A 25598-nucleotide genomic window follows, 5' to 3' on the forward strand; every position below is an offset into this window, starting at 1 on the left:
ATCGATTCAGAAATAACTCTGAAATTGATAATAATTAATTTCTGGTCGCGTGATCATGATGTAGGAGATATAGAGCGGATGCGGTAGATATCTCACACACACAAATTGACAACATCACTAAACTAGTTGACAGCTGACTCTAAATACGCTTTTAAAAAAGATCGTTGGATACAGATACAGAGAAAGAAAGAGAGAGAGAGAGAGAGAGAGAGAGAGAGAGAGAGCTGTAGTTTGCTTTGCAGATGACATAGGAACTAGCACGAGATATTTTATTTCGCTATGAAATGATAATTGAAATTTCAGATTTCGACGTGAATTTATATCGTCACTCTTATAGAGTCTGCTAAGAGCATTTAAAAGTGCAAGAGAATTCCCAAACTGACTGGTTCTCTTAGCTACAACAGGATGAAGGAGGAGGCAGGAAAGGGTCTACGGGTGTCGATAGTGCAACAAGCAAAGCACGAGGATAGACTTAGGGATGCCCAGAGGGGCATTGTGTATCCATCTTACACGGCCATATTGCCCGTTCTGTTTGTACACTATAGCAAGACTAGTTGAACCCTTAGATTGTTATATTGTGCAGCTGTTAACGAAAAGAATCTATCACCCGTTACGTTCGGATATACACCTCAATGCGTTGAAATCACAGTTCACCACGTCAAATCTATGTAGACATACATAAGTTTTTTTACGTGAGTAGTAGTTTGATTACTTCCCAGAAAGGTCTGGTGATATGTTGTAACATAAGCCACAGCACCTTTACGGTCAAGCAGTACAACATTTCTGACTATCATTTATAGGTGTACAAAAAAATTGTCATACATCCACACTCGCACCAGCGGGTGCTGTTTTTGCACTGCAAAAATGCCTCCCACCATCACATATTTGTCGATGAATAAAGGATGCAATTACAATTTATAAAAGCCCTATCGTTGTTTTATCGATTTCACCACTTCCACGAAACATTTTCGTATTTTCGATACTTCTTCAAAATGGTTCAAATGGCTCTGAGCACTATGGGACTCAACATCTGTGGTCATCAGTCCCCTAGAACTTACAACTACTTAAACCTAACTAACCTAAGGACATCACACACATCCATGCCCGAGGCAGGATTGAAACCAGCGACCGTAGAGGTCACGCGGTTCCAGACTGTAGCGCCTAGAACCGTACGGCCACTCCGGCCGGCTCGATACTTGTAAATACAGCCAACACACAGTGCTATCTTATATATATATTTAGACTGCTAAGTATGGGTTTGTGTCACTGTATTCCATTAATTGCTACTGTAGACCTTCTACACCACCCAGACCATACAAATTTCCCCTGAGAAATCATTGCTGATGTAATATACAGGTATACTAGAGCACGTCCATTGGCATTTTATTTTTTGGGCCCAAGCAAATGGGTGGAGAAACTGCAAAAGTGTTCTCTATCAAGTCTAAGCACATTTTAAGTTCCTGTTGCTAAGCACCATCCCTCTTTGACACTTTGGAGCAGGAGGGGGATCACCACGAGACGGATCAGTTGTTGCAGCTGGCAAAACTGAGTTTGTTACGAAAAACCAAAAGAGTCTGTTAGAGCATCATACAAAGATTTTGTTTGTTACATGTGTGAGACGCATCGACTTAATGATACGTAACTGTTTAGATCCTATAACATTTGTGTGCAGGAACTGAATTTTCAAAAAGGAATACCATGTTATAGAAACCACCTCTAGGCTTGAACGCAAAAAATGCTTTATTCCATGTGTACAACAGACTTCTGTCTGTCCCTTTCAACACATCAGCTTATGTAAGTATGTATAGTCACTACGAATCCACCATCATTCAGTCATTCAACTTCCAGAGTGTGCAGGATGCCTGTGAATAAGGGGGGAGAAGAAGGCCTTTGAGTTGGTGAAGGAGAAACCGTATGCCTTTGACTTCTTGGAGTCTTTCTGGTTGGTACAGTTAGCATGTTTGTTGGCTGGAGGGACATAGGAAGTTGTCGCGGGGGCATTCCATTTGTCCTTTTCAGCCTGCCGGTTGTGTAATAGGTGGCTTTGCTCCAGGATGCTAATGTCTGGTGGCTTTTTGCACAGCTGGATGAGAAAAAGGCGATGTAACCATGACACTGGGCGATTTCACACACACAGAACTGAATTTGAGGTCAAATGTCTGTGTGGTCATGTCCTTCATGGGGCGAGATGTATCACTAACAGTTCTGTAGATACCAGATGGTAGAATGCAGCATTTGTGACTACTTTTTCCTTTACCCAGATCTCCTGGACAGCCCACTCATCAAGATACATGGGACAAACTCGAGAAGACACAGCATTTCAGTTGATACAGTGAGGAGGAGGAGGAGGAGGAGGAGGAGGTGGTTGACAATCTCTGTCTTGCACATCCCTACCACAGGTTACACATTTTTACAGGTGTTGACAAGACATTTGAGTGTAGTTGAAATGATGATAATGGTAGCAGTGCATCAGGTTCAGAATGTACAGCTGGACTGTGATAACTTCATAGCCTGCTTTTGATAGTGGACAGAAGCACCACTCTATCAAAGGTGATGAACAGGGTGCGTGGGGGCACTAAGGATGCATCTACCTTTCTCATCACTTGATGGATGGCAGCGACACCCTGATCAGAGAGGTACGGCTGGATTTCTGCCTCAGACCATCGATCAGCCGAGAGTAACTAACACCACGGGAAGAATTCAGCATTTGATGGGCCTTGACATGAACGGGATAACCGTGGAGGAGTGAAGTGGCAAGCAGTTGTGTTTCAGAATCACAAATCTTCTCCAGAGGCAAAGTGCCATTCTGTAAACGAGAGCAGGATTTCACAGGGCCAGCAACTGCATAAACACCTTTCTGAATAATAAACAGATTTACCATAGTAGAGGACCGACTGTCTTCAATACGTGAAACCACAAGGAACCGTGGTGCAGCTGGGAGGGTCTTTGAATCGATGTTTGTCTCCTTACGAGAAAATTCCCATTACTGCCAGCATCGCTGATGGTGCGCCCCTTCCAACTGGGGGGGGGGGGGGGGGGCTCAGAGTGTGGCGCACCCGCCTTATGTCACTGTTCACACCTCCCAACACCTGACAAAGGGACCAATCGGCAATTTAGGAATGTAGCAGCTAAGGTATGCACCCCTCCCTGGGCGGCCTAGCCTGTATCAGGGGGTACACGCGAACCCTACATTTCGACCCGGGGTTGTCAATTACGCATTACCTAGCCACCTGTTACGTGTCAGATGCATAGGCCGGCTCTCAGGAGCGCACAGGGAGGAAGAAGTAAAAAGAGGAGCCTCAAACGCCGAAGCAGAGGAAGGATAGGAAAAGGTGAACGAGAAAAAGGAAAAATGGAACAAAAGACGGTGGTGAGACTGTTCTTATGTCAGCTACCGAAAATGCAGAACACATTCCCAGAAACACCCCAGATGTGTTCCCCAAGGGAAGGAAGAACAAAGTAGCAAGACAATAGGCATGTAGCATGGACGGGAAAAGATGCTGCAAAAGCTGGGGCCCTGTGGTAGTTCAGCACAAACTCGATAAAGAGTGGCGAGCTCCCTGGGGTGTGTGGATTACGTGAACACTCCTGTGATGCACCAATATCCCTTTCATGCTTGATGTTTTCTTCAATGTTGATGGCACCTTAAAGCAGGATAATTGCCTCTGTCACCAGACCAGAATAGTGCTGCAGAGGTTTGAAAAATATGCTAGTGAACTCACAATGTTGTGCCCATCAAATACACCTGATCTGAACCCGATGAAACACATCAGGGATGCTACTGGGTGACAGCTCCTTGCCCATAACCATCGGCACATAATTTATGGGAATCGTGTGACCTTTGCATAGACATCTAGTAGTGTGTGTCTCTAGAAACATACCAAGGATTTGTTGAATCTATGCCATGAAGGGTCACTGCTATATTGCATTTGAAAGGTGTACCAACATCCTATTAAGTAGGTGGTCATAATGTTTTGGCTCTGAGTGTACAGCATAATGGAAATCTTCCACACCAGAAAGAGTACCAAAAGTCAACATACTATTACGATGTGGTAGCATACATCACATCACCAACAACTTAAGCAACTGTTTTGCTATGAAATGCCTATTGGTTACTAATTGCAGCTGTAGTGGTAGAATTTCCACCTCTAAAAGCCAATCTCCTTATAATGAAAACCTTCACTTGTTGAACTGATCTCATTGCAAATATGTACCCAAGTCTTAACATTGAACCATCTGCAGACCCAAATCAATTGCAGTGAGACAAACATGAAGTGGAATAAAAAATTAAGGGTAAATCACCTTCCACAGAACCAAAGGTGATAAAAAGTTTAGAGCCTTTGAAAGCCTCTACAATGAGGTTGGTGGAAATGATCATGCTGCAGTGGCAGCAGTAAGAGAGTGAGTAGAAAACTGAAAACTACAAATTCAACACGAAAATATTTAAGACAGCCTTTACAATTCAAAATTAAGAATCACTGCTCTTCTCTGTATTCATAATCTATTATTTTCAAATAAAGAAGCCACTGAAATTACTAAAATACCGGACCCCCACCCCAACCTGCAGCGATAAACACAATACACTTGTGGCTTCCATATTGAAACTGAAGTTAAAATACGAGGGAGAGTCAATTATTATCCGCAAAGTAGTTATAAAATTTTATTGTACTCAAATAGGAAACTTACAAGAAAATCATTTTTCGACATAGTCTCCTTGCTTTTCAATGCACTTGGTCCTTCATTGTATAAGCTTCCTGATGCCCTCATAAAAGAAGGTTCTTGGTTGAGCTGCGAGCCAGGAATGCATCGATTCTTTCACTGCTTCATCTGAGGCAAATCGACCGCCGATTAAACCCTGTTTCAGTGGACCAAACAAGTGATAGTCAGAAGGGGGCAAGATTGGGACTTCAAATTTGAGTTTCTGGAGTGTTTCCGTAATGTCGGCAGCAGTATGCGGACAAGCATTGTCATGCAATACCATAACACTTTTGACAGCAACCCTCAGTGTTTGCTTCGAATTGCAGGCTTTAGCCTGGCAGTAAGCATCTCGCTGTAATGTACACTGTTTATTATTGTGCCCTTTTCCCCAAAATGTTCCACTACTGGACATTGTGGATTAAAAAAAAGTAAGCATCAGTTTTCCTGCAGAGGGTTGGGTCTTTAACTTTTTCTTGCATGGCAAATTTGGATGTTTCCATTCCATACTCTGCCGTTTACTCTCTGTCTCATAATGATGGATCCATGTTTCGTGACCAGTAATGATCCTGTCTAAGAAGTTGTCCCCTTTGTTACCATAGCAATCCAAATGTGTTTGCAGATGAGCGTTTATTTATGCAACTGTGAGAGTTGTTTTGGGACCCATCTTGCACAAACTTTATGAAACCCAAGTCTATTGTGGATGATTGTTTCGTAGGCAGAACCGTGACTAATTTGCAGACGATGTGCCACTTCGTCAATAGTTAATCATCTGCCTAAGAGAATCATTTCACGTGAATGCTCAATGGTTTCTTCATTTGTGATGACAAGCGATCAACCGGCTCCTTCATCGTGCGTAACACTTGTGGAACCATTTCGGAATTTTTCAATCTGCTCGTAGACACTCCTTTGTGGCAAAACACTCTTCCCATACTGTACCGAAAGTCTTCAAAGAATTTCAGCCCCTGATACACCTTCCGACCACAAAAAATGGATCACTGAATGTTGCTCTTCTTTGGTGCAAACAGACAGCAGAGCAGCCATGATTAACAGCACGGCAGTGATAATGAAACTAACCTAGCAGCTTGAAAATTACAAAGATATAACAATGAATAAACAAAGCATGCTTCAACAATGTAAAATGATGGTACTACCAAAATAAATAAAAATGTAACTAAATTGTGGATAATAATTGACACCCTCGTAGTTGCAGTGTCAGCTACAACTTCTTACAGGTTTCTTAGATAGAAAAGAGGAAGCAGCCAACAACTAGAAAGAAGTTCAACTTAGACATACCACTAAGACTTGTTGCAAAATGGACCAACCTCATATTATTATTATTATCGAGAACAGAATACTACAAAATTTCAAACTTCAAATACGTGACCTATCAGCTGAAGATAGCCTTCCATGTGGCAATTCAATTCACATTGAACACAAAACCATTTATCCCACTAACAGAACTTTAGATATTTACACAACATCTTAAAAGAATAAGAATGCAACTCCATCCCCCTTGACTTCTTAAAAGCATTTGATCCGATGTCACAATAACTAAAACAAAAGAAGCAAGTTCATATGAACCATTTAGCCAATTTTGTGAGCATGTAAACAGAAGGCAGCAGTTCATTTCTTATGGTGAATTGTCAATAGACACGGAGGCAACTTTGGATGTGCCACAGGAATCAGAAGAAACCACTACAGCTCATTTTCATAGTTTATGGTTGGGTAGATAATATTGGTTGTAACTTCAATCTTTTTGCACAAGAAAAATACATCAGTGTCAACTCAAAACTAAAATGTTTTTAAGGCTTATCAGTAGATAGACAATTGGCTATAAATGTATGAAAGAAGCCTTTTGCATCTCATGAGGATTAAAAGTGCAGTTACCTATGTCAACATCAAAAATGAGCAGCAAACAGATTTGAATATGCCATAGTGATGCATTGAGTAGCAGCAATTAAAAATATTAAATACTAAATATACACTAAAGTTTAGAGTACAGATACTCGTAAGTTTGTCTGAACTCACAAGAGTTTGTCACAAAAGAATAATTTTAAAATGATAGTGGAAAATTTTTTAAGAGAAGTTCTCGTGTGTCCAAAAATCCCAGCACTTCATAATGTACGTCACAATCTGCATACAGATCAATAAGTATAGTGTGTGTGTGTGTGTGTGTGTGTATATATATATATATATAAATATATAAAGATTCCAAGACTTACCAAGCGGGAAAGCGCCGGCAGACAGGCACATGAACAAAACACACAAACACACACACAGAATTACAAGCTTTCGCAACTGGCAGTTGCTTCGTCAGGAAAGAGGGAAGGAGAGGGAAAAATGAAAGGATGTGGGTTTTAAGGGAGAGGGTAAGGAGTCATTCCAATCCCGGGAGCGGAAAGACTTCCCTTAGGGGAAAAAAAGGACAGGTGTACACTCGCACACACACACACACATATCCATCCGCACATACACAGACACAAGCAGACATATTTAAAGGCAAAGAGTTAAGGGCAGAGATGTCATTCGAGGCGGAAGTACAGAGGCAAAGAAGTTGTTGAAAGACAGGTGAGGTATGAGCGGCGGCAACTTGAAATTAGCGGAGGTTGAGGCCTGGCGGATATCGAGAAGAGAGGATATACTGAAGGGCGAGTTCCCATCTCCGGAGTTCGGATAGGTTGGTGTTGGTGGGAAGTATCCAGATAACTCGGACGGTGTAACACTGTGCCAAGATGTGCTGGCCGTGCATCAAGGCATGTTTAGCCACAGGGTGATCCTCATTACCAACAAACACTGTCTGCCTGTGTCCATTCATGCGAATGGACAGTTTGTTGCTGGTCATTCCCACATAGAAAGCATCACAGTGCAGGCAGGTCAGTTGGTAAATCACGTGGGTGCTTTCACATGTGGCTCTCCCTTTGATCGTGTACACCTTCCGGGTTACAGGACTGGAGTAGGTGGTGGTGGGAGGGTGCATAGGACAGGTTTTACACCGGGGGCGGTTGCAAGGGTGGGAGCCAGAGGGTAGGGGAGGTGGTTTGGGGATTTCATAGGGATGAACCAAGAGGTTACGAAGGTTAGGTGGATGGCGGAAAGACACTCTTGGTGGAGTGGGGAGGATTTCATGAAGGATGGATCTCATTTCGGGGCAGGATTTTAGGAAGTCGTATCCCTGCTGGAGAGCCACATTCAAGGTCTGATCCAGTCCCGGGAAGTATTCTGTTACAAGTGGGGCACTTTTGGGGTTCTTCTGTGAGAGGTTCTGGGTTTGAGGGGATGAGGAAGTGGCTCTGGTTATCTGCTGTTGTACCAGGTTGGGAGGGTAGTTGCGGGATGCGAAAGCTGTTTTCAGGTTGTTGGTGTAATGGTCGAGGGATTCAGGACTGGAGCAGATTCGTTTGCCACGAAGGCCTAGGCCCTTCCCTACAGCCTAGGCCTTCGTGGCAAACGAATCTGCTCCAGTCCTGAATCCCTCGACCATTACACCAACAACCTGAAAACAGCTTTCGCATCCCGCAACTACCCTCCCAACCTGGTACAACAGCAGATAACCAGAGCCACTTCCTCATCCCCTCAAACCCAGAACCTCTCACAGAAGAACCCCAAAAGTGCCCCACTTGTAACAGAATACTTCCCGGGACTGGATCAGACCTTGAATGTGGCTCTCCAGCAGGGATACGACTTCCTAAAATCCTGCCCCGAAATGAGATCCATCCTTCATGAAATCCTCCCCACTCCACCAAGAGTGTCTTTCCGCCGTCCACCTAACCTTCGTAACCTCTTGGTTCATCCCTATGAAATCCCCAAACCACCTCCCCTACCCTCTGGCTCCCACCCTTGCAACCGCCCCCGGTGTAAAACCTGTCCTATGCACCCTCCCACCACCACCTACTCCAGTCCTGTAACCCGGAAGGTGTACACGATCAAAGGGAGAGCCACATGTGAAAGCACCCACGTGATTTACCAACTGACCTGCCTGCACTGTGATGCTTTCTATGTGGGAATGACCAGCAACAAACTGTCCATTCGCATGAATGGACACAGGCAGACAGTGTTTGTTGGTAATGAGGATCACCCTGTGGCTAAACATGCCTTGATGCACGGCCAGCACATCTTGGCACAGTGTTACACCGTCCGAGTTATCTGGATACTTCCCACCAACACCAACCTATCCGAACTCCGGAGATGGGAACTCGCCCTTCAGTATATCCTCTCTTCTCGATATCCGCCAGGCCTCAACCTCCGCTAATTTCAAGTTGCCGCCGCTCATACCTCACCTGTCTTTCAACAACTTCTTTGCCTCTGTACTTCCGCCTCGAATGACATCTCTGCCCTTAACTCTTTGCCTTTAAATATGTCTGCTTGTGTCTGTGTATGTGCGGATGGATATGTGTGTGTGTGTGCGAGTGTACACCTGTCCTTTTTTTCCCCTAAGGGAAGTCTTTCCGCTCCCGGGATTGGAATGACTCCTTACCCTCTCCCTTAAAACCCACATCCTTTCATTTTTCCCTCTCCTTCCCTCTTTCCTGACGAAGCAACTGCCAGTTGCGAAAGCTTGTAATTCTGTGTGTGTGTTTGTGTGTTTTGTTCATGTGCCTGTCTGCCGGCGCTTTCCCGCTTGGTAAGTCTTGGAATCTTTGTTTTTAATATATTTTTCCCATGTGGAAGTTTCTTTCTGTTTTATTTATATATATATATATATATATATATATATATATATATATATATATATATATATATATATATGAATTTAAATAAAATAACTACATAAAGGTATGTATGCAATTGTATGGCTAGGGTCCCCTTCGGGCAGACTGTTCGAGGGTGTCGGTCCTTCAATAAAACATTTGTATTATTTATGAAATAAGTAAAAGCAGTGTTCAGTATACTTTGACACACACAATTTTTACACGTGGAAGAAGGAGGTTGTGTACTGAATGCCATATTTTCAGTTTATGAATTTGTTGTAATACTGTGTTTGAATTGTTGTTGCTGTGGTCTTCAGTCCAGAGGCTGGTTTGATGCAGTTCTCCATGCTACTCTATCCTGTGCAAGGTTCTTCATCTCCCAGTACCTACTGCAACCTACATCCTTCTGAATCTGCTTGGTGTATTCATCTCTTCGTCTCCCTCTACGATTTTTACCCTCCACGCTGCCCTCCAATACTAAATTGGTGATCCCTTGATGCCGCAGAACATGTCCTACCAACCGATCCCTTCTTCTGGTCAAGTTGTGCCACAAACTTCTCTTCTCCCCAATCCTATTCAATACTTCCTCATTAGTTATGTGATCTACACATCTAATCTTCAGCATCCTTCTGTAGTGCCACATTTCAAAAGCTTCTATTCTCTTCTTGTCCAAACTATTTATTTTCCATGTTTCACTTCCATACATGGCCACACTCCATACAAATACTTTCAGAAATGACTTCCTGACACTTAAATCTATACTCGATGTTAAATTTCTCTTCTTCAGAAACGTTTTCCTTGCCATTGCCAATCTACATTTTATATCCTCTCTACTTCGACCATCATCAGTTATTTTGCTCCCCAAATAGCAAAACTCCTTTACTACTTTAAGTGTCCCATTTCCTAATCTAATTCCCTCAGCATCACCCGAATTAATTCGACTACATTCCATTATCCTCATTTTGCTTTTGTTGATGTTCATCTTATATCCTCCCTTCAAGACACTACCCATTCCATTCAACTGATCTTCCAAGTCCTTTGCTGTCTCCGACAGAATTGCAATGTCATCGGCGAACCTCAAAGTTTTTATTTCTTCTCCATGGATTTTAATACCTACTCCGAATTTTTCTTTTGTTTCCTTTACTGCTTGCTCAATTCACAGATTGAATAACATCGGGGATAGGCTACAACCCTGTCTTACGCCCTTCCCAACAACTGCTTCCCTTTCATGTCCCTTGACTCTTATAGCCGCCATCTGGTTTCAGTACAAATTGAAAATAGCCTTTCGCTCCCTGTATTGTACCCCTGCCACCTTTAGAATTTGAAAGATAGTATTCCAGTCAACATTGTCAAAAGCTTTCTCTAAGTCTACAAATGCTAGAAATGTGGTTTGCCTTTCCTTAATATTTCTTCTAAGATAAGTTGTAAGGTCAGTATTGCCTCACGTGTTCCAGTATTTCTACGGAATCCAAACTGATCTTCCCCGAGGTCGGCCTTTACTAGTTTTTCCATTCGTCTGTAAAGACTTCACATTAGTATTTTGCAGCTGTGGCTTATTAAACTGATTGTTCGGTAATTTTAACATCTGTCAACACCTGCTTTCTTTGGGATTGGAATTATTATATTCTTCTTGAAGTCTGAGGGTATTTCGCATGTCTCATACATCTTGCTCACCAGATGGTAGAGTTTTGTCAGGACTGGCTCTCCCAAGGCCGTCAGTAGTTCCCATGGAATGTTGTCTACTCCAGGGGCCTTGTTTTAACTCAGGTCTTTCAGTGTTCTGTCAAACTCTTCACGCAGATTCATATCTCTCATTTCATTTTAATCTACATCCTCTTCCATTTCCATAATATTGTCCTCAAGTACATCACCCTTGTATAGATCCACTATATACTCCTTCCACCTTTCTGCTTTCCCTTCTTTGCTTAGAACTGGGTTTCCATCTGAGCTCTTGATATTCATACAAGTGGTTCTCTTATCTCCAAAGGTCTCTCTAATTTTCCTGTAGGCAGTATCTACCTTACCCCTAGTGAGATAAGCCTCTACATCCTTACATTTGTCCTCTACCCATCCCTGCTTAGCCGTTTTGCACTTCCTGTCGATCTCATTTTTGAGACGTTTGTATTCCTTTTTGCCTGCTTCGTTTATTGCATTTTTGTATTTTCTCCTTTCATCAATTAAATTCAATATTCCTTCTGTTACCCAAGGATTTCTACTAGCCCTTGTCTTTTTACCTACTTGATCCTCTGCTGCCTTCACTACTTCATCCCTCAAAGCTACCCATTCTTCTTCTACTGTATTTCTTTCCCCTATTCCTGTCAATTGCTCCCGTATGCTCTCCCTGAAACTCTGTACAACCTCTGGTTCTTTCAGTTTATCTAGGTCCCATCTCCTTAAGTTCCCACCTTTTTGGAGTTTCTTCAGTTTTAATATACAGGTCATAACCAATAGATTGTGGTCAGAGTCCACATCTGCCCCTGGAAATGTGTTACAATTTAAAATCTGGTTCCTAAATCTCTGTCTTACCATTATATAATCTATCTGATACCTACTAGTATCTCCAGGGTTCTTCCATGTATACAACCTTCTTTCATGATTCTTAAACCAAGTGTTAGCTATGATTAAGTTGTGCTCTGTGCAAAATTCTACCAGGCGGCTTCCTCTTTCATTTCTTAGCTACCGAATTCCAGTCACCCATGACTATTAAATTTTCATCACCCTTCACTATCTGAATAATTTCTTTTGTTTCATCATACATTTCTTCAATTTCTTCATCATCTGCAGAGCTAGTTGGAATATAAACTTGTACTACTGTGGTAAGTGTGGGCTTTGTATCTATCTTGGCCACAATAATGTGTTCACTATGATGTTTGTAGTAGCTTACCTGCATTCCTATTTTCCTATTCATTATTAAACCTAGTCCTGCATTACCCCTAATTGATTTTCTGTTTATAACCCTGTATTCAGCTGACCAAAAGTCTTGTTCCTCCTGCCACCGAACTTCACTAATTCCCACTATATCTAACTTTAACCTATCCATTTCCCTTTATAAAATTTTCTAACCTACCTGCCCGATTAAGTGATCTGACATTCCACGCACAGATCCGTGGAACGCCAGTTTTCTTTCTCCTGATAACGACATCCTCTTGAGTAGTCCCCGCCCTGAGATCCGAATGGGGTACTATTTTACCTCCGCAATATTTTACCCAAGAGGACGCCATCATCATTTAATCATACAGTAAAGCTGCATGCCCTCGGGAAAAATTACGGCTGTAGTTTCCCCTTGCTTTCAGCTGTTCACAGTACCAGCACAGAAAGGCCGTTTTGGTTAGTGTTACAAGGCCAGATCAGTCAATCATTCAGACTGTTGCCACTGCAACTACTGAAAAGGCTGCTGCCGCCCTTCAGGAGCCACACGTTTGTCTGGCCTCTCAATAGATACCCCTCCGTTGTGGTTGCACCTACGGTACGGCTATCTGTATCGCTGAGGCACGCAAGCCTCCCCACCAACGGCAAGGTCCATGGTTCATGGGGGGGGTGTTTGAATTAGCACAATTTTAAACCTTAAACCTACTTAACTTCTTTTAAACATAGGTCACACACATTTCCATATTAGATCTTTCTGTCCACAGAGGAACAACTTACAACAAATATCACAGGAAGAATATTGTAAAAGGAAAATGCAAATGTTACAAAAAATAACCACACACACACACACACACACACACACACACACACACACACACACACACACACAAGAAAAATAGATCAAATTGAGTCTGTGATGAAAAGGAATTTAATAACAGTAAATAATGAAAATACATTAGATATATGTCTTATTTGTTTGCAAATTAGCTACAGCTTAGCTCATAACATTTATGCCAATGTAATGTCTAGAAAACACATCTACAACAGAGAAATTAAAGAAAACATGAAACTTTGGAATATATTCTAAGATGTGTTTGCATATAGAATAGTTGTATGTGCTGAATGCTCTGTATGCCCCATTGAGATAATAGCCATGCAAACAATCCACTACCTAAAGTATCATTAAATAAAAGATGAATCATGCAATTCAGAAATGTGTAGCAAATTTCTAAAATGTGTAGGAGGTATTTAAGGAAGCCAGTACCAGAAATAGCAAATTTAAAATAATTTTTATTACTTGTGCAGTTAGGAATGGAGTACTAACTCAGCTGGAGGAGGATGGAGGAATGTACGAGCTATGGCAATCTTTAGGTGAAAACTTCGCAATATTTGCAGAACTGAAAGAACTCTATATACTGAATCCCATAAAATCGCAATCTGCAAAATTACTACAGAGACTGAAATGTAGAACAGAATGTAGTTAGCAGTAAAGAGGCAACAAATGCCCTAGAGATACGGCTTTATCAGTGACTGTTTTAGGACATTATTGGGCACGTAGATATAATAGCTTCAAAAGCATAAAATGTCATGAATAAGATAGTGAGGACAGGGGGCAACAAAATACAAACTATCATTAGATACAAAAGGACAGTACTGTAATGTGGTATCTGCAGACGTCATCAGTATCACAACTAATGTCTGTCCACAGCAGTTCTGCATTTTATGTCATAGCTGGTTATCATAGCACAAATTTGTTAAGGGAATAGTGGGGTAAGATATTCAGGCTAGTGTGAGCAGTTAGTACCACTCAGTGATTAAACTGGTTACATATCTCTCAGATATCTGTTTGTTGCTAGAGACTGACTAAGTTAGTTACTTAATGACAGATTCCAAGTGTAATACATTGCATGCCAGTGAATAACAACCAATTGGATGACTGAATAACAATCAGTTGGGTAACTAGATAATGGAAAATTGCTAAGGAATATGGAACAACTAATACGTGACTAATAACTTAGATGTTCAGCACCCCAAACCCAGCCAACTAATAAAGCCCCAAGAGGATATGAAAAATTAACCAGCATCAGGTTCCTTTGAGAATTAACCATGTGTTCAGTCCCTAATGGGGTGTGGTCCTATCCTTCACAAAACCCAAAATATGTAGGAAGCTTGACAGGCTTAAGGCAGACTATTTCCATTTTCCCCTATAACATGATAAACATTTATCTTTGCTTTTTAATTTAAGCACACAACCAACACTAGATCACCCAAAAGATAATCAACACAGTTCTTGCTGAGCCTTTGTCAAAATCCTACAAGAAAGTCACCTTATGTTCCTCAAATTAAAATGGTAGTTCTCCTTTTTTGTGGACAGGTGTGTTTTTATGCTTATACAGAGAAGTCTTCCAATCTGTTGCCACACAGTGTTGAATGCTTGTTACTGTTTAAAATATTTTCATAAACATCTTCATTTCTCCGCAAACTAAAATTAATGATATGACATCAGACTTGCAAAACTGGCTGATATCATGTAATCACCGACATCAAACTTCACTGTTGCAACAACACAGACAGATAACACATGCTGCTATCTCAGTGTTTCATCATGCATTGTGACTCAATGCTTGATACAACTTCATTAAACTGCACAACAATCCAATAATGGTGTTGCTTGAAAAACTTAAGAAATTGTATTAGATGTGAACCCATTCTTAATTGTGACAGACAGAGGCATAGAATGATTACAATGATTACATGTTTGAACAGTATATACAGAAAAATTTGGATACACTGACAGTTAATATCTTTGGAACAAAATGATATATCATTGCAATTTTGCATGGGAGTGTAGTCCATTGTTTTCTCAACAGATCTTACCATGCATTTTCCAGCTGAAGACAGTGCAGCTATTAATAAGTAAGATTGTCATTTTAGCAACAAAAACTGTACTGAACTGGTACTGAAAGTATGAAAACACAATGGAGGTACAACGGCAATGTTGTATTGTGTATGGAACTTGGCCACCAACATCTACAACAATTTATTGTATTTGGGTTAAATTTGAAGCTGACGGTACTGTTCAGGATGTGCATAAGGAAAGGTCTGGCTGACCAAAAACATTAACACATTCAGCTTCCAGCACAGCTGCGCTGCAACATTTTACTAGGTCATCTCAAAAATCTGTGAAACAGTGTGCACATGAAAGCATGGTAAGCCAATGAGCCAATGAAGTGTACAATGAATTCTGGGTTGCAAAGTGGTTAGTGTACATTCCAAGATGTCTGCATGCCATGAATGAGGATGACCTGGATCAAAGGATGGAGTACTGCGAGTGGTTTGAAGGCATGCTTCATGAGGACAAACAGTTTGCAGCGATGGTTATATGGTGTCACGAGGTGGAATTCAAAAACTGAATAACACTGTATACCACCACAACGTAGTGTACCGGACTCCTAAAAATTCTCACATTCATATGGACAGACGTATAAATCTACTAGGTGTTAATGTTCAGTGCGGTCTGTCACTGTATGGTTTTATTGGCCCAGTCTTCTTTGAAGGTACTTGTGAGGGGTATCTTCATATGCTGCAAACATCGATTTTATCTGCCACCCGGAAAATGTTTGGAAATGAAAGGTTTTACCTACGACAAGATTGTGCTCCGCTTCACTGCCACAGAGATGACAGAGCCTAATTGGATGAAAATCTACTGGATGATGATAGGTCAAAGAGGAGCTATTGTGTACCCACTAGTCTACAGAACTTACACATCTCGACTTCTACCTATGGAGGACTTTCAAAAATCAAGTTTATCAACAGAAGCCTACACTAAATGAGCTACAAGAAACCCTTGAGATGCCTTGTGTGGACATCACCCTGACAACACTGACAGCTGTAGTTTGGTCAACTGTTCAGCAGCATCGACATTGTTTGGCTGCTATGGTGGGTTACTTTGAACACACAAAGCATTCTTCCCCCATGCAAGAATTTCAGTGGTATGTCATTCTGTTCCATTAATATTGACTATCAAATTGTGTCTGCATTGCTCTGGGCCCTTCTGTAGATTCCCCCAGTGGAAACATGATCAGCTTACTAAGAGAAGTATTTGGAGAAACTATGTGAAAACAGATCTAGAAACATAACACTTTAATGAGCTCAGTTAACACACATGAGAAAGGCATGATAACAACAAAGATAAGTTTCTGCCTTGATCAGGTAGTGACCGATCTTAACTGCATTGTAGAAGTAACAGATGTGAGCTTCTCGGATCACAGTAAACTCACTACCCTTACACATTTACCAAATCAACTATTCACAATGGGAAAAGTTTAGAACAACACAGTGTCAATGCAAATAATCTAGTAAGAAATGGTTAACTTTGGTCATACAAATGTCTTTCAAAAATTCAAGTCAGTTACTTGTATATAGCAGGACCACAGACAAAGAGTTAGTCCAGGACTTTTCAAAAATGTGTAAATAAAGCCTCCACAAAGTGATCTGCAAAGTCAATAAACTGTGCAACTGGTAGTTTACACTCAACTCTAAGAATATATCTAAAGCCATGTGGAAAGTTACCAATGAGACAGTTGAGAAGAAAAGCAAGGGGCACTCAGTAACATACATTAAGAATGAGGATAGTATTCTCTCTGACCCTAAATGTGTTAAGTATTTAACAAGCACTTCGTAAACATTGGCAACAAAATTTCTTTCCAAATTGATCTCCAATACCCTCTCTCCATTCAGAATCAGAGTTATTCCTCAAAACATTATTTCTTGATCGACTCCCATCCTTCTCAAACAAAGCTGCCATCAGGGGTCTTACCCCTTTTTCAGAAATAATAAAATGCTCCTTGCTGTCAGGCAAGTTCCCTAAAATTTTCAAGGCTGGAAAACCTGTTTTTCCTTTTCAAAAGGGTGAATGGGATGTCAATAGCTACAGATCCATCTTGATACTATGAGTCATATCCAAGGTTCTTTAGAATATGAAAGTCCACATTTGGCTCACTTTTGTTTATTATATCTATCAGCAATCTGCCCTAAAGCAATCCAAAAAGATTTACCAGTAATGTTTGCTGACACCAAATAGTGCGTTCAAATCACTGTGCTAAGGAACTCAACAACATTTGTGATGTGAACACCAAGCTAGTATATTGTTTACACAGAAACAACCTTCTTCTGGACAAGGACAAAACTGTATACAAAATTTTCACCTATCAACTGTAGTTTAATCAATGATGGATTAGGTAAGATTTTGAAATGTACCTAAAGACCATGAAATAACCATTAAATTCCTTGAAGTGTGGACATATGACGCACTATAAGACATGCATAAAAAGTAAGCAAATAGACTGAGCACTTTGTGCTATCCATTTAACGTATTAAGTAAATCCTGTAACATCAAAATGCTAAATGACCGTACTTTGCACTTGTATACTCAATACCCACATACCACATTCTAATTAGATCTCTCTCTCTCTCTCTCTCTCTCTCTCTCTCTCTCTCTCTCTCTCTCTCTCTCTCTCACACACACACTCACACACACACACACACAGACAGAGAGAGAGAGAGAGAGAGAGAGAGAGAGAGAGAGAGAGAGAGAATAACTAAGATTACAAGACAAATACCTCACTACTACTCCTCCACCACAAAACAACTACAAGCTCAATATCCTGCCACTGCCTTGTATTTATATTCACAAAAAATGTGTATTATTCATGAAAATTTACATATTTAAAAAAAATACATCCACTGAAATCATACCCATGATTCCAATGTTGTATCTACAATTAGTCAATGATTATGTAAAGGACACAGAATTGTAAGGCGCGAGTTGTTTTATACAACAAGCTATATGCACACTTAAGGTTGAACAGAGGATTCATAAAAAGTAAAAATATTCTATCCAGGAAGAAGTATTTCTATAAAGTAGAAGAATTTCTGAATGCCAGTCTAAAATAACAAATGAATACTTTCTTATGTTCCAGAACTTTAAAGCTGTTTACTTCATTCTGGTCCTCTGGGTAAATGTGATTGTGATTTGTCCCATACTTATTATTTTTACTTAGTATGAGTTAGTCATAACACTTGTAGAAATTATAATTATGATTTTTCTCATAGTCGTGTGTAAGAACACACAACAGCATTTCTGGGGTGAATAAAAATATTTTTTGCTACAAGCATTCACTACACGTAACTACCTCTTAACCTCAGAGATCTGCAGTGGAGTTTCCTGGATGCAGCCCTTGTGAAATATGACTACACTGTACACAAGACAAAAAACCAGTCAACCTCATGACATGTCATGCTTCTATCAGCAGCACTGCCTCTAGCCTCTAAAGTAGTGTCAATTTAGGTAGGAAGGAAGCTGACAAATTTCTTCTGGTGTGCCATATAACATCACTCATTGATGATTAGATCCAATACAACTACATTGTGACAATATTGATTGCTATGTATAACTAACTGTTCCACACAGCTCAGGATACTTCCTGGTGATTCTGGTCCAGTCATGGTGGGATAGGATGCCTAAGTGTTTGTTAAACCAGGAACACATGGTTGCAGACCTGTGCATTTAACATGCCTGTTATCTTATAAGATGGGAGTTTCTATAGCATACTTACCATGAAGATACAGAGAACGTGTAACATTTGATTATTCAAAACGTCAAAACAAACATTCTGGTTCACATTCACAACAACCTAAAAGAGTGCATCCACCACATGAAACTCATACACCACAACTGCAGGTTAATTGCCTCATTGGGCCATTTGTGCAGTCAACATATTGTGATATGTGATAAGAGATTGGGACAGTTTGCGTTGACACATCAACGCAATAGGGAACTTTATTCACGGTGAGGTCATGGGCTCATTCAAACACAAAAGCTCCTTTATTCCACTTACTCATGTCTCCATGTTGCCTAACCTTATGTCAAAGATTCGATGCAACACATTGGCACACACCCAACACTTCACTGTCACAATTTACACCAGAGGTTGTGGGTTACACAACTGCCCAGTAACAGTTTCGATGTCCAGCATTTCAAAGCAACTAGTGTGTGAGCTAATGACTGTAATAAATTATTTTATTTTTATAGGTTCTTAAATGACTTTGTAACCTATGACTGTTATTTCCAAACAATGTACACTTTGTAGTGAGTGAGTGAGTATGACTTCCACAGAATGAAATTACTTCTCAAATGTCTGCTTATGGGGCTTTCATTTGTTTGTGTGCTGATATTTAAATTTAAAGTACATTAATCAAACTTGCTTTTTTTCTCTTCTGCATGCCCTCCTAAGAGCCTCACAGTCATTAATCATCATCTCAGTTGTTTAATTTCGAAAATGTAAGAGAGACCTAGTTTTGGGTGAAAGTATGCAGTGTTGCTACTAACTGGTATGTAGCCAATGCATGACTAAAAATTTGGCAATCTGACTTTAAGTGAGAACATAGTGAATCAAGCTGAAATTCGTCAAAAAGCCCAGCATTCCTTTATAATGGATAAAGTACTTTGGGGTTTCCAAATATTAATGCAGGTAACAGAATTTGATGACACTAGGGCAAAAACGACATAGAATCAGCAGTGCAGTTGGTATTTCAGGAAACAAATTTTCTACAGCTACAGCTGACAAAGCATCAGAGATGAGTTACAGTTCCAGTAGGACAAGAACAGGGGAAAAAATTGGCTGTGATCTTTTCATTTCAGCATAAGTGTTACACAGTGGCTTTCCTTGGACTTTTCATAGTTTATGTAGGATACGAGGGTCACTCCAAAAGAAATTCACACTTAAAAAAAAAAAAAAAAAAAATCATATATTATTCTACATGTTTGAAAGTTTCACAGTGTGTAGATACATTCTTTAGGAGCAATATTTTCATTTCTCCACATAATTTCCATCCCTCTCAACTGAATTACACCATCTTGGAACCAGCGCTTGAATAGCTGTACGGTAAAATCCTGGACCAACCTGTTGGAGCCATTGTTTGGCAGTGTGCACAAGGGAGTCATCATCTTCAAACCTTGTTCCATGCAGATAGTCTTTCAGTTTCCCAAGGAGATGATAGTCACACGGAGCCATGGTTTTTTGACTGACATGTGGCCGTCATAGTCATGCAACAGCAAAACATCCTACTTTTGCTGATGTGGTCGAACAAAATTCAGTCAAACTGAAGTTTCTTCAGTGTCATCATATATGCACGAATTTATGGTGGTTCTACTTGGCACAATGTACACAAGCAAGAGTTCTTCGGAATCAAAAAACACCGTAAGCATAACTTTTCCAGCAGAGGGTGTGGTTTTGAATTTTGTCTTCTCTTTGGTGAATTTGCATCATGATGCCACTCCACTGATTGCCTCTTCGTTTGGTGAAAAATGATGGAGCCATGTTTCATCACCTGTCACAATTCTTCCAAGAAATTCATCTCCACCATTCTCGTTCTGTTCCAAAAGTTCGCTGCGTACCATTTTTCTTGTGAGCCACTGTCAACATCCTGGGAACCCAACTGTCACAAACCTTTTTAACGCCAACACTTTCAGTATTCTGCAAACACTTCCATCCCCTATCCTAACGTAGTGTGACAATTCATTCACTGTGATGCGTCTGTCAGCAGTCACCAATTCGTTAACACTCTGCACATTGTCTGGAGTGTGTGCAGTACGAGACCTGCCACTGCTAGGACAATCCTCAATATTGCCGTGTCTGCTTTCATCATGTAACCTGCTTGCCCACCGACTAACTGTACTGTGATTGACAGCAGCATCTCCACACACCTTTTTCAAACTCTTGTGGATGTTTCCCACTGTTTCCTTTTCACAGCACAGGAATTATATGACAGCACATTGTTTCTGACGAACGTCAAGCTGTGATGGCGCCACTCACGGGAACAGGTTGAACTAAGTTTAAAAACAAGTGGGAAGGATGTATCTACACATGGTAAAACTTTCACACATGCAGAATGAAAACTGTATTTTTACAAAAATAAGGTGCATTTCTTTTGGAGTGACCCTCGTATATACGCCAAAAGAGTCACAAAAGATCTGCCTACAATAAAAATTGTTTTCTTGAATTTACTTTGGAGTTTTCTTTAAATAAATACTGCTTTACACATGGAGTGAGGATAGATATATGGCTACACTACAGACCAATTTGTTACTTTGCTTACTCACTACTAAACTATCACCTTCCATGTGAACCTAAAACACTTGACTAAAAGAAGAGATCAATTTACAGGACACATCCCGAGGCATCAAGGAATCGCCAGCTTGGCAATGGAAAGAAGTGTTCAATGTAAAAACTGTTAATGGAGACCAAGGCTAGAAAACAGTAAGGAGGTAGCAGTAGGTATGCAGTGATGAAGAGGCTTTCACCAGACAGACCATCATGAAGAGCAACATCAAACAACTCTTCAGACTGAAGACCACTATAACATGTAGTGAGATACATGTTTGAGTGAAAACTTAACAGAATATGCTGACCTGTTCTGTATCATACTGTGCCTCATGTACAACAAATAATTTACGTCTCAATAAGTACAGTTTCAATTATAACAAAAAAATATCAAGATTTTCTGTGCTACACTGCACACACCCTGCATTAAAAAGAAAAAAGTTTTTCTCCATCAGTGCATTGCAAAAATTGAAATGTTTGATTCAAAGTAAATTATTAATCTTAACATATGAATAGTATTTTCAAACTTGCAAGGCGTGAATAAGTGGGTACATTACAACATACAGTAAGAAGATAAATCATTAAATGTTAATTTGTTCTCTATTGCTCCATAAGCATCTTCATGTTACATCAGTACTGATGTGAAAAACTTGTGGTAACTTCAACCCCATTGTTGTATACGAGGGAATAGTAGCACCAACACACATTAACTTATTCAACACAGTTTTAGTCACAAATATCAAATACACAGGAACACAGTAAGTGAACCAGCCAGCATGCGAAAACAAAAGAAGTTAAACCAAAGAGCAAAAAGCACAAAGGTGTTGTTTGAGTGGTAGATAGTTGCCACAAACTCAACTACCCTGTCACACTTTGTTTTCAGCCAAGTCTCTATTTGCTAGCTGGCCAAGGTGACAGAATTTAGAACAAAACACCAACGTCTACCATACTCTGGAGACAATAACCTCTTTCATGAGGCACAATATAGTTTGGGAAGAGTACATTTGAGACAACTACAATCTGAGGCCTATGATCAAATATAAATGAATCTTTCGAAGAACAAGTGTCTACAGTGCTGCTACTTTATGATTTTGTAAAACGTTTCATTGCATCATGCATAATCCTGCTTACTAAATTAAAATCCTAGAGAATTGGGTAGCTACCGTAACAACCCTTGACTCCAATCTAACAGGTATCAAGTTACACATCAAGGTGAAGTCCATGAGAAAATTGCAACACAATGTGCTGCAGGGATCCACACTATTGTCTCCATTTGTAATATTTGTTAATAGTTGATGTTCAAACTGACAAATTCTACAGTTTGTAGGCTACAACTGTATCTGACTGTGGAACAGTAACATGCACGCTCTACAACAAGCAGGTGTTCTGTTCAGTGAGGCCAATCAGTGGTTTAATTAAAATATAGTGTAAATAAATAAAACCACTGACCATGAAGTGTCGTTTGTGACAATAGGTAATGTTGGAGTCGTTAAATCTCTCGGTGTCTTCTGCAACTAACAACTTGGAAAGGGCACACCATAGATGAGAACATCAAGTCTTCACAATTCCTCTACCTTCCAACGAATTTAAAATGCATTGTAACAAAACAGTACCACCTTCTGAGGAAATTAAAATGCACTGTAACAGAACAATGCCTACAAACAGTCTACTGGACTTTATTCTGCAGCCTCACCAGGTTATGGATTGCAGCTACAGGGCCACCCTGGAAGATGCAGGAATGTGCTGCTGCTATAGAAAGACAGTACTGAGGATCACTCCTCAGAGTGTGTTCGACTGCCTCATTCTAATGAAGCACAGCAAGAAATATCAAATTCACATATACAACACTGGGCACTGGGAATTAGGCCAATCTAGACAGGTCAAGACATCAAGTGAGCAAAACACAAGATAATTCCCAGCAGGTGGCTACAAAAATGTTTAGTGCCAATGCCAAATAGTGTTCAGTCCCTACCTACAGAATTGTTTAAAGCAAAAATGCTGAGTGACCTACAGTAACATCCACTATACTCTGTCGATTTTTTTTTCCTAGTTACAGAATTATGACCTAATAGGCCAGATGGGAGATACTGTATATATACAGACAAGGGAAGCATGAACAGTCACAGGTTTGTTTTGCCCATGATTGTGTCATGGAGACGTGCAAGAAAATTGAACTGGTAGACACTTGGGAGATGGATGCAAACTATATCAATATAGCATACTTAAAAAAGATTCAAGAAACACCTTTAATTGACGATTCTAGGAATATACTACAGCCCCTCATGTAGGGATCATGTGGACACATCTAGATTAATTACAGTGCTCATAGAGCTATTTAAACAATCATCTTGCCCATGCTCCATACGTGAATGAAACAAGAAGATACGATAGTAACTGGTAGAATGGGAAGTACTCTGTCATGCACTTCACGGTGGCTTGCAGATTAAGGGTGTGGATGCAGTCTAACTTAAAATTTGGTGCTACGAGACTATCAGCAACACTGTTATTGTACTTTTAATGTTATTAAAACTTCGTTTTAGTGCTGTATTGTTCAGTACATTAATATAATTTTGGTGCAGCCCATTCCGGTCCTAACTACTCATTAACGTGGCACTGATAATAAAAGAAATATTTAAAAAAAATGCGTAGCAGGTGGAATAGGTGCACGAGGATAATTATGTCGCGTAAAATTAATACTAATACGGAAAAGAACTGAGAAAATTACAAGGCTGAAACAATTTGCTCACTACAATTACTGAGAAATTTGTCCGAATGAAGCATGAGATGCTGCTCCAAATCAATTCTAATCTCTAACGCCACAGAAAACGAGAAGCAAATACAACTACTTTTTTTTTTTTTTTTTTTACATGATCGAAAGATTTCAATAAACACAGTTCCCTAAGGAACCAACAGTCTACAGCATAGTGCATTCCAAGCGATTTCTCAAAGCACCTATGAAAGTACAAAACTAACGATACACAATAACAAATCCACTTATTAACACGACAACAATATAAGAGTGCCTTACGCCGCATCAGAAACGAGCATTCTATCGCCTTTTCATCTACTGTTATTACTGCAACTAAAACTTAACCTTCGAAAGCACTCACTGACCTAGACATTGAAGAATGATGTATATATAAAAAAAAAACAATCTCCCAACGATGACAGTTACAAATTTGTTGTATCGGTAACAATCATCTCTCCTTAACAGGGCAAAAATAATAAGGCTCCGTTCCTAACAACGAAAAGTTATCAAACATCATACATGACAACCGATACCACATTCGATTCTGTCTGCCGCATCGTCATCGCCGAAGTCAAAAGATCTCTGATATTTAGAAAACACTCCACTTTTTTACAACACCATATTTAATATCTCTAATATGCATAAGAGTCGTAGAAGCTATTACGGTATAAAGCACTGACGATATTCCACATTGACACGGAAAAGCATTTTATTACAAAATCAAAGAGACATCTTTACTACACACAGGCGGGTGTATCTAAACAGTGTAATAACTGAGGTGTGAGAACAGCAATCGACGACACAAAATTACATACTTACCGTTGCATAAAGTGAGATGACGCTGTTTAGTAAGACTTTTAAAGTGAAAACAAACTCTCAACTTAAAGGATCAGAAAGGTTGGTACAGTTTCTTCTTTCTACACGATGATATTTTCAAATGGTAACATTGTGTAATTACCAGTTGTGACTGAAGAAGGATATTATATTTCACTTATAACAGTGTAACGTGGTTAAGGGCTAGAGAGATGTACCTCGCAGCATAGCCCAAAACTGCTTGGTAGTGTAGAGAGCCAGCCATACTGACTGTTGTGTAGTATTGTGCGGCTGTTATTGATTCCATGGTCCGGGAAGTTCGAAGTGCGTTTGTCGTCTTGATGAGACAAAATTGCTCTATCGTTAGATTCAGTTGCATTAACGTGAAGTTTGGAGTACTGCCCCAGAATACTTCCATGTAATTAAATATAAACACTCCCGGAATTGTGCCTTATCAGCGAAATAGGATTGGCAGCTGCTGTACCATAACTGTATTAATCTCCTACACAAAAGTAATGATGCACTTACTATAATTAGAAATATAATCTGTTAGGCTTTATGAAACAGTGATGTGCTAATTTAGAAGGCGCGTATAAAAAACGTTAATCGTAGCTCCAG

General features: G+C 40.1%; 2 protein-coding genes across 3 annotated transcripts in view; one reads left to right on the forward strand and one right to left on the reverse strand.

The window, feature by feature from the left end:
* The window catches only part of LOC126297721 (N-fatty-acyl-amino acid synthase/hydrolase PM20D1-like), a 211721-nt gene extending 187010 nt beyond the window's left edge, over positions 1 to 24711 (reverse strand). Inside the window, exon 1 of one of the 2 annotated variants that reach the window (XM_049988859.1) lies at positions 24533 to 24711. The gene's annotated coding sequence lies outside the window, so the exon portion shown is untranslated. The other variant, XM_049988860.1, reaches the window with a different exon arrangement.
* Positions 24712 to 24745: 34 nt separating this feature from the next.
* LOC126297719 (eukaryotic translation initiation factor 2D) overlaps positions 24746 to 25598 on the forward strand; it is a 119694-nt gene continuing 118841 nt past the window's right edge. The window contains exon 1 of the mRNA XM_049988858.1: positions 24746 to 25064. Coding sequence (XP_049844815.1) covers positions 25003 to 25064 — 62 coding nt within the window. The 5' untranslated portion in view covers positions 24746 to 25002. The remainder of the gene's footprint in view (positions 25065 to 25598) is intronic.

Source organism: Schistocerca gregaria, chromosome X, assembly GCF_023897955.1.
Source record: "Schistocerca gregaria isolate iqSchGreg1 chromosome X, iqSchGreg1.2, whole genome shotgun sequence".
Lineage (NCBI taxonomy): Eukaryota > Metazoa > Arthropoda > Insecta > Orthoptera > Acrididae > Schistocerca > Schistocerca gregaria.